Genomic DNA, 10,551 nt, shown 5'->3' with positions numbered 1-10,551 from the left:
ACCATTAGCCTATAAACGTCTCATTCATCAGTGGCTGGCACATGAGTGGTCCAATCGATACTTCTTTCTTTTTTAAAAAATTTTTATTGGAGTATGGTTGATTTACAATGTTGTGTTAGTTTCAGGTGCACAGCAAAATGAAACAGTTATACATGTACATATATCCGTTCTTTTTTAGATTCTTTTCCCATATAGGTTATTACAAAATATTGAGTAGAGTTCCTTGTGCTATACAGTAGGTCCTTGTTGGTTATCTATTTTATATATATTATTGTGTATATGGTTGGTTTTTTTTTGGCCGTGCCATGCAGCATGCTGGATCTTAGTTCCCCGACCAGGGGTCGAACCCGTGCCCCCTGCATTGGACCACCAGGGAAGTCCCTCGTAGTGTGTATATCTTAATCACAATCTTGATTGAATGGAAGGAGCTGGGAAGAGTTTCCTTCTTTCTTTCTTTATTTTTTTAATTGGCGTATAGTTGATTTACAGTGTTGTGTTAGTTTCAGGTGTACAGCGCAGTGATTCAGATATGTATTCTTTTTCATATTCTTTTCCCTTGTAGGTTATTACAAAATATTGAGTATTGTTCCCTGTGCTATACAGGGAACAGGTCCTTGTTGGTTATCTATTTTATATATAGTAGTGTGTATATGTTAATCCCAAACTCCTAATTTACCCCTCCTCCCATTTCACCTTTGGTAACCATAAGTTTGTTTTCTATGTCTGTGGGTCTATTTCTGTTTTGTGAATAAGTTTGTATCATTTTTTTAAGATTCTGCATATAAGCGATATCATATGATATTTGTCTTTGTCTAACTTACTTCACTTAGTATGGTAATCTCTAGGTCCATCCATGTTGCTGCAAATGGCATTATTTCATTCTTTTTTATGGCTGAGTATTATTCCATTGTCTCTCTCTCTCTCTCTCTCTATATATATATATATATATATATACACACATACACACACTACATTTTCTTTATCCATTCATCTGTTCAAGGACATTTAGGTTGCTTCCATATCTTGGCTATTGTAAATAGTGTTGCTATGAACATTGGGGCATATGTATCTTTTCGAATTATGGTTTTCTCTGGGTATATGCCTAGGAGTGGGATTACTGAATCATATGCTAACTCTATTTTTAGTTTTTTAAGGATTCTCCATACTGTTCTCCATAGTGGCTGCACCAATTTACATTCCCACTAACAATGCAAGAGGATTCCCTTTTCTCCACACCCTCTCCAGCCTTTATTATTTGTAGACTTTTTGACGATGGCCATTCTGACCAGTGTGAGGTGGTACCTCATTGTAGTTTTGATTTGCATTTCTCTAATAATTAGTGATGTTGAGCATTTTTTCATGTGACTGTTGGCTATCTGTATGTCTTCTTTGGAGAAATGTAGAGTTGCCTTCTTAAGCAAAAGACTTTTTCTCTTCTCAAGGGAAATCCACTCTGTAGATATGAAAGTGGGCCCCTTCATAGGTTTACTGGGCAACATTTTGCTAAAATCATTCAAATTATAAGACTTCAAAGTTATAGAAGGTAGTCATACTCTTATTTTTAAGTGTGTCATTTGTATTTTTCACACCCAGGAAGTGAAGGCAGAGAGTTAAATCTTCTCTATTTGGGCTGCCCCATGAATCTGTGTGGTTCTGGTGGTCAAGCCCCTCCCACCTCATTCTCAGCAATTGTGTTCAGCCTTTGAATGTTTGTCTCACACAATTCTACTTCTCTGATATAGACTCTTGGGGCTCCAGGAACAAGGGTTGCCATCACTCTCTCTGCCACGTTTTGACCCTATTGGGAAATGTAAATCAGGTCATCACATGTGGTCCAAAGCCTCTTGTCAGGAAGGGGCCCAGGCTGTTTCTTGTGTGAGCAGCTCTGTCCTGGAGCACCTGATCCTCCCCAAGCTCACTCAATCCAAAGGCTGCCTGGCACAGAGCCTGGCTCAGCACCAGAAGCTCCAGTGAATGAGATGGGCCAATTGTATCCCATCCACTCCCCCTAGAGTTTGAGCTGGGAAATACGGGCAGAATCACAGGGTCAATAGAAGCTAGAAGGTCGTGAGGAAGAGAGAGGCCTGTGAGACTAGGACTGAATCAGAGTTATGAGGATTCAGAAGCAGAAGCGTGGAGCTCAAGAAGAGATACACAGAGTGGAGGGCAAGGAAACACTGGAAGCAGAAGAGGTGGAATAGTCACACACAGGGAGGCAGAGACCCGGAGAAAGGCAAGGCAAAGGTGGAACACTGGAGAGAACCCAGATTCTTGCAGCGAGGGCTCCTGGAGTGCCTTGGTGGATACCTTGGGTTCATAAAGACCTTCCTGTTCCAGTCTCCACCATCCCATGTCGTGATATGCTCTCGATTCCTGTGAGATCCCGGTTCCCTTGTTGGGCCTCATGGCCTGAGCCACCCTGAAGGGCTCGCTGTTCTTTATGGGCTCACAAGGCAGGAAACCAACAGTAACCACTGTCAGTGGGTCCCTATTAGGCACTTTGTGTGTGTGTGGGGAGGGGAGGATGAGTGGCATCCAAGAGCTTTCAGGGGACTAACTCCTCAAAGGCTCTGGTAATATCCACGGGGGTGGTCCCATTCCTCAAGGATCTAGGCTCTGCTTTCTTTTTTTTCATGTATCCCCCAAATTACATATATAAACATCTAAACTGTCTTTTATATATAACAAAATATATAAGTACATATAATATATAAGTATTATATAAACACATATGTATTACAGATACAGTAGAATTACAACTTGGTTTAAAGTCTAAAGTGTGTCTTAGGCTAAATTGTATATTGTATATTGTCAAATTTACGCCTGAGAACCCTTTAAAGTACCCATAGAACATACATGATATACATGATTTTGGATTTATAACTACAACTTGTATGGTAATAGTAAACATGAACACCAGGAAATATCAATCAACCCCTTCCTGTAGAACTCTTGCTGATATAGCTGCAAATGAGTAAAAACAGATTCTGGTTCCCACCCCCAGGCAAACTGTGACCATAACTTGCAAAGACTTTTTCCAACCCAAATGACAATTGATTCATTCCTTCTGGTAAACGGATTGCTGTGACGTTCCCTGTAAGTCAGATATCCTCTGAGATTATTTTAACTGGAACCCTCATGACTTTTGAAAGATTTGAGGTGGTCCTAATAATTGGCAGATATATAACAATTCCTTTAAAATAAAAAACAAAAACGTCATAAGAAGGGGAAATAAATAACCTAAAGAAGTGAGGCTAATATAATTCCTATAATGGACAACTGAACTCTGAGTTTCCTGGAAGTCGAGGGAAAAAGGGAAAATCCTAGACAAGCATTCTCATTGCTTAATAAAAATAATCAAAAGAGAGAGGTTTTCTCTTGGCACTATTTTAAAAAAAATTAGGGAATTCCCTGGTGGTCCAGTGGTTAGGACTCTGTGCTTCCACTGCAGGGGGCACAGGTTCGATCCCTGGTTAGAGAACTAAGATCCCACAAGCTGTGCCGTGCAGCATGGCCAAAAAGAAAAAAACTAAAGGTCACTCATAATTTCATCATAGTGATATTGTTATTTTTGCTTGTATACACTGTATTCCAGTCCTTGTCTGCAAGCAAAATAATAGGTAATTTTATTTAAAAAAATATTTGAATAGGCAAAACATTCACATAGTTTGAAAATAGGAAAGTGTGAAAAGTAAACAATGGAAAGTTTCCCTCCCGTCCTTGTCATAAATTTGCCCCAGTTCAACTCCCTTCAAGCTCCCCCTGTTTTGTATCCATCTAGAGTTTTTATGCGTATTCAATCACAACTTCGTCATCAACAATAAAATATGGACTCATTTCTTTCATTTAACAACATATCTTTCAGGCTTTTCCATATCGGTAGGAAAGCCTCCTCTTCTTTCTCTTTCATAGCTACAGGGTATCTCATTGTTTGGATGTACTTACCAGTGCCCTACTGATGTCATTTTCATTTGGATGTTCCTTTTTTTTTTTTTTTGCTATTAGAAGCAAAGTATGTAACTTCACAATGTGCATATATTGATACATATGATAAATCGCTGAAGTTGATTTTCTGGGTCAAGGGATAAATGCATTTGTGAATTTGATAGCTCTCACCAAATTGCCCTCCAGAAGGGTTCTGGAAACTTACGCTTCTACCAGTAGTGTCAGAAGGTTGAGTTGCCACATACTATCTGTATACTCTAGACCCAGCATCCTCCTGCTGACTTCCAAGGAGGAAGGAAAAAGGAATGTGAAAAAGGAAGAACTGTTTATCAGGTACCTACTGTATGCCAGACATACACGATATACACACGTTTGATCCTCAGTGTAACCCTGTGACGGTATCTCAGCAGAGCCTGATGTCTTCCTGACCTGATTTCAGCTTTCATGGACCAGCAGTGGTGACAACAGAGTTCTCTGTGGCTCAACTACTTTATTTTCTTGGCTGCCTTAAACTTCAAGTGTCACAGCTCAGCCCTACTTAGAGGAACCCCTGGGAATCTTTGCCCCCTTCCACTTGGCCTCCTGCCCAGGTCCCAGCCTTTGCCCCTCACAAGTGATTTTTGAGGGTGGCACAGGGCTCCTCTGGGTACCCGTCTCCCAGGAGGGCATCCAGCCACTCCTCCAGGTCCCGCACCAGCTGTTCTACGTCTCGCACCAGCTGTTCCAGGTCTCGCACCTCTTTCTCTAGCTTCTCCACAAAAACATGCAAGTTCTCCTTCAACCAGGTCCTGATGACCTTGACTGGCTCTTCTGAGGGGTCATTGGTCTGGTATTCAAACACCTGAAAGGCAGACACTCACATTGCATCTTAAGCCTTTTCATGTAGACCCTCCCTTGCCGCTGGTTTCTAAAAGTTCCCCGAGCCTTTGCAATGCTTTCCTTCTGCCCGAAGTACCCATCCCCACCTTCTCCACCCGGCCGAGGCCCATCAATGACACCTCTGGGAAGCCTTCTCAGATTTCCTCAGCCAAGCTTGAAGTCCCTCAGTACCTTCTTGAATATGTTACCTGGGAAGTCTTAGGATTCTGGGCGTAGTTACATTCTCTGATTCTTTCTGACACCTCCCAACTTCTTCCTGAAACAGGCACAAACACCACCCCTTAATAAGGTAAAGGAGAGTGAGTTGGAATAAACTCGGTTGATCATCCCAATGGGATGAAGAGGATGGGAGAAGGCAAGCTGTGGAGGCCCCCTTGGCATGCAGCCATCTCCAGAATATGCTCCTGACTCCGTGTGGACTTGGCTCCTCCCTCCTCAGATTCCAGAACGCTCACCTGATATTCGTGTGCCCACATATAGCACCAAGATCAGCAACACCAACAGTGTCTGGGGGCAAGAAGAGAAGGAAGGAGGAGGTGAATTTCTGGAGGGTATACGTGCATCCCTGCTTCCCTCACAGAGGGCTAGGCATGGGACTGCTATAAGATCATGGTTAGAGCTTAACTTTTTTCTAATGATCTAAGTCACATGTACTTACTACAAAACCCGCAAATATTGCAGAATTAGATAACATGGCAACTTAGTGCCATTTCATTGGTGTTTTCCCTCCTTTCTCCCTGCTGAGAAGGAAGGCCCACCTCTATTCTCATTCCTTGCCTCGCTTTTGCATTTTTTCTTTTAAATGATCTTTAAAAGGAGTTGACTTTATTGAGGTATAATTCACATACAATAAAATGCACATTTTACATGCACAGTTTGATGAGTTTTGACAAATGTCTATGCTTGTGGACTACCACTCCAATCTAGATGTAGAACATTTCCATCATCCTAGAAAGTTCCTTTATGTGCTTTTGCGGCCAACTCCCTCTTTACCGCCCCCCGCCGTAGGGAACCGCTCATCTGCTCTCTGTCACTGTGGAGCCGTTTTGCCTGTCCTGTAACTGCACATCAATGAAACCATATATTATATCCTTTTTTGTTGAGCTACTTTTTCTCCATGTTTTCATGTTCGAGGTTATTGATGAGTAATATTATATTGTATGGATATAGAATATATATGTGTGTGTGTATGTCTGTACATATATGTGTGCTCTCAAATGGATGCCTGGGATCTTAAGGAGTTTCATGGTTCTAGCTGGGTCAGAATTCCATCCACCTCCAGCACTGCTGGACTTCCAGTATCTCTGCTCTAAACCCCATAGCAGCTGCTGTCTGGTAAGCCGTGGGTAATCTAATCCTTTGCATGCAGCCCACAGCCAAGAAGTCATGGAGATCCCCGCCTGGGCTTTCGGGGTCCTCTCAACACACAGCTCTTCTTCCTCTCCAATGCCTTGTCCTACGGAGTCCAGCTGCTTCAGTGGCGCAGACTCTCTGCAGCTCAGCAGGACTGCTGGGCTCTGTTCGCCCTCTAACTCTTGGTGCAGCCGTCGTTGGGAAAGAGTTGAGGCAATCACCAGTTTTCTTTTCTCAGGGATTGCACTTTTGTGCTGTCTGTTGCCCTCACCGGAAAATAGTAGTTGCTTCATTTATTTTGTCAATTTCATGGTTGCTTACAATGAATGGGAGGGCTAGTTTAGCCCCAGTTACTGTGTTAAGGCTGCAATTGGAAGTCTACCTCTTGGGGTTTGGGTGCAGGAATGAAACGGCTGCCTGAAGACAACATTGCTCCCTAGAGCTTGGGTCAGTCCAAGACCATTTAGGAGATTCTGATGGGTGTGCCAGGATCAGGAGGGGAGAAAACTGAGAGCCTTTTGGAGAGATGGGAGAAGGTAGAGGGGGAATCTGAGTCTGGGAGGGGCCCGGTACCCTCTCCTGGGTGGCCTCGTGGTGTGGCTGGGAGGTCTTAGCACAGGGAATTCAGAGACACCTGCTTTCAACAGACAATGTGAGTTGGGACAGTGATGGTGTCAGGGGCAAACAGAAGTGGAGAGAGGATTAAGGCGGACACAGTAGTGACCGACATTGACTTTCCCCCCAACTCACTGGATGTGGGCTGAGCCAGATTTAATCTGACTTGAAATAATACATTTCTTATGTACCTGTCTTTGTGAAGCAAGATTTAGACTGGCTACCACAAACAAAGAAGATAAGAGATTTGCATAATTTGTCTCTTCCCTGGATAGCTTTTCAAAAATATATACTAGCAACTATATTATTATTAACTTAAAAAAAAAAGTAAAAATTAATTACATAACAGCAACGTGACTGAGTCTCTCACACACACTAAGAGTGAAAAAAGCCAGTCATGAAGGGACACATTGTTTGCTTCCATTCCCATGAAATTCAGGGACATACAAAACTCATCTGTGATGATAGAACTCAGAATCGTGGTTATGGAATGTGAGCTGGGAGGGGCCTTGGAGGAAACTTGGACATGCTCTATAGCTTGATCTGGGTAGCAACTGCCTGGGTGTGGACACCCGATGTGAAATCATTGTACACTTCAGATTAGGGCACTTTTTAAATTTCTTAACAATATTCCCTGAGACTCTCTTTATCTAAGACACATAGAACTGACTCATTCTTTATAATGGCTGATGAACATTCTGTGGTCTGAAAGCTCTTCTATTTCTTTAACCACTCCTCCGTCAATGTGCTTTACAGGATGGTGTCTTCACCAGCACACTTGCTGCTATTTTGTGTGTGTGTGTGTGTGTGTGTGTGCGCAGGGTGGAGACAAAGGCAGGGAACAGGGACTAAGATTGAGTTTTGGTCCTTCTCTTGTGCTGTTGTGGGGCCTGAGCCAAATCATTTCTTCTCTCTGAGCCTCAGTTTCTTCACCTGTAAAGTGGATTTTGATATATGCTGAAAGGTCTTTCAAAAAGGCAAGGTGGGGACTCTGTCATCGAATTGATTTGGGAAACGCTGTGGTAAACAAAGTTATGTGGATTTCCTTGCTGCAGGACTTGTCAGAGTCTTCATTATGTGAACGAGCTGTGTAAATCTCCAAGAAGGGAATGAGGGTATCAGCATTCCCCAAACCACAGAACATTTTAAATGACTTTTCTAAAAGGAGCATTCCTGGGGTTTGAGATTCGTGGGACACTTTTTTAGCAAAAGCTGCAGCATAATGGGAGCCCCGCAAAGTCCAGCGTAAAGGAAGCATTGGAACGTGTATTAAATGTATGAGTGAACAAATCTTTTGAAAACATATATAGGTCAGTCATGTATCGCTCTGCTTAAAACCCTTCAGTGGCTTCTTACTAATCTCAGAATAAAATCCCACCGCTTTCCACGGTGTGCAAGGCCCAGATGACCTTCCCAGCCTCCTTTTGCATCCTTCCCTCAGTTCTCCAACTGGCAGGCAGTGGAGGGCAGGGTCACCTTGCTAAGGGTTCTGGAATCAGATGGCCCTGGCTTCAAATCCCAGTATGTCCCTGCTGTCTGGCCTTTTGCCTTTCCGACCTCAGCTTACCCATTTGTGAATGAGGTTGCTAATAGTTGCTTCTCGGGAACGTCATGAAAGAGAGAGGGGTAGAAGAACCAGGCTGTGCACGTCAGTGCTAACATTTTCCATTTTGACAAAATCCTATGTGAGGTTTGAATTTCAGCCCTAAGAACAAAAGCTCCAGGACCTCTCCAATTCAGGTGTATTATCCTATTTATTTCGGTTCATTCATTCATTCATTCAGCACCTGTTATGTACCAACCACTATTCTAGGCACTAGGAATACAGCAGGAAGCTAAATAAAAATCCCAGCCCTCCTGGAGCACACCTTCTGCTGGCAGTGTGGAGAATTAAATAAGAGTGTCAGTAATGACTTCTAGAAGAAGCTCCTGAGCCCTGCTGTGTTCCACCAGGTTGGGCTCTAGGGAGAGTCGGGCTGAAAGCCCGTTCCTGACTTTGAGGGCCTTACAGTCTGCCTGGAGTGTCAAATGGAGTCCAGATGGGAGGAAAGCCATGTACACCTGGTCTGGCCTCACCTGTTTCTTGTCCTCAGAGTGACCTCCCCTTCTCTCAGGGGCCACTCGCCCCCTGCTGCCCACCTGTTGGATCACCATGATTTCAGGTCAGGCTGCCTGGGTGGAACAGGATACCCTCACCTCCCCGGCCTCTGGTCACCAAGCATCTCTCAAGCCATGAGTTCTGATGTCACAGAAGGTGGGGACAGTCAGGCCCCCACTCTGCACCACCCTGGTGTTTAGCCCCAATTTGTTTTTCATAGAAATGTAAAAAACAAAGGCCAGAAAGAAATACACCGAAAGATTTTATTTCAGAATGGTGATTTTTCTGATCCTTTTTCTTCTCTTTTCAAATTTTTTTATAAGATGCAAGTCTTTAAATAAAAAAACAAAACAATATTTTTAACTGAGTTTATTGAGATAATTGTAGATTCACATGCAGTTGTAAGAAACAGTATAGGAGATCCTGGGTACCCTTTTCTCAGTTTCCACTGATGGTAACATAGGCTCCTGCCATGGATACAATCTATCAATCTTATTAAAATCTCCCCAGTTCCACTTGTATTCATTTGTGCGTGTATTTAATTCCAAATAATTCTGTCACATGGCTAGATTTGGGTATCCACCACTACAGTCACGATACAGAAGAATTCCCAAACCACAGGGTTCTGTGTTGCCGTTTGATCCCCGCCCCGTCCCTTCCCCCTGCCACCACTGTCTCTAATTCCTGGCAACCACTGATCTGTTGTCTATTTCTAAAATTTTATCTTTTCAAAAACGTCGTATCAATGGAATCAAATAGTCTGTGACCTTTGGAGACTGGCTTTTTGGTACTTAGCATAATTCCCTGGCAATTCATCCCGATTATCCTGCATCGGTAGTTTGTCCCTCTTTCTTTTTGTGTAGTATTTCATGGCAGGGATGTGCCACAGTTTACCAGCCACCCACTGAAAGACATCTGGGCTGTTTCCAGGTTTTGGCTTTTATGAGTAAAGCTAATATGGGCTTTCTTGTATAGGCATACCTTGTTTTATTGCACTTCGTAGATACTGCCTTTTTTACAAATTGAAGTTTTGTGGTAACCCTGCATGGAGCAACAGCATTTCCCAACAGCATTTGCTCATTTCATGTCTTTGTGTCACATTTTGGTAATTCTTGCCATATTTCAAATTTTTTCACTATTATTATGTTTGTTATGGTGATCTGTGATCAGTGATCTTTGATATTATTACCACAACTCCCTGAAGGCTCAGATGATGGTTAGCATTTTTAGCAATAAAGTATTTTTAATTAGGGTATGCACATCATTTTAGACATAATGCTATTGCACATTTAATAGACTACAGTATAGTGTAACCATAACTTTTATGTGTGCTGAGAAAGCAAAAAAATTGTGTGACTCGCTTTATTATGATATTCACTTTATTGTGGTGGTCTGGAACCAATATCTCCGAGGTATACCAGTACAGGTTTTTGTGTGAACCTAAGTTTTTATTTCTCTGGGATGTGTAAGGGGACAGCTGCTGGATTATGTGGTAATTGCATGATAATTTTATAAGACACTGTCAAACTATTTCCTAGAGTGGCTGTACCATTTTACATTCTCATCAGCAATATAGGAACAATACAGTCTCTCCTCATACTCCCTAGCATTGGTGTTTTCATTACTTATTTTAGACATTTTAGTAGGTATATAGTGATATC

At 42.5% G+C, this 10,551-nt stretch overlaps 1 protein-coding gene across 1 annotated transcript; it reads right to left on the bottom strand.

The window, feature by feature from the left end:
- Positions 1–4,552: 4,552 nt before the first annotated feature.
- On the bottom strand, positions 4,553–8,946 carry SMIM23 (small integral membrane protein 23). The gene is made up of 4 exons (XM_061188468.1): positions 8,869–8,946; positions 5,280–5,331; positions 5,013–5,080; positions 4,553–4,786 (listed from the first exon to the last, which is right to left on the bottom strand). Exons 1-4 carry the CDS (start codon positions 8,944–8,946, stop codon positions 4,553–4,555), a joined length of 432 nt encoding a protein of 143 aa, XP_061044451.1.
- Positions 8,947–10,551: the final 1,605 nt, after the last annotated feature.

Source organism: Eubalaena glacialis, chromosome 4, assembly GCF_028564815.1.
Source record: "Eubalaena glacialis isolate mEubGla1 chromosome 4, mEubGla1.1.hap2.+ XY, whole genome shotgun sequence".
Taxonomy (NCBI): domain Eukaryota; kingdom Metazoa; phylum Chordata; class Mammalia; order Artiodactyla; family Balaenidae; genus Eubalaena; species Eubalaena glacialis.
This window is presented reverse-complemented; position numbering and strand designations above follow the sequence as displayed.

What these genes read in the sequence shown, in the direction of transcription:
- SMIM23 (XM_061188468.1), bottom strand. Translation starts at nt 8,946, where the DNA reads ATGGTGATCCAACAGGTGGGCAGCAGGGGGCGAGTGGCCCCTGAGAGA. An exon ending in ACTCTGAGGACAAGAAACAG is followed by an intron (nt 5,332 to 8,868) that starts GTGAGGCCAGAC and finishes TCTTGCCCCCAG; the next exon opens with ACACTGTTGGTGTTGCTGAT. An exon ending in TGTGGGCACACGAATATCAG is followed by an intron (nt 5,081 to 5,279) that starts GTGAGCGTTCTG and finishes TGCCTGTTTCAG; the next exon opens with GAAGAAGTTGGGAGGTGTCA.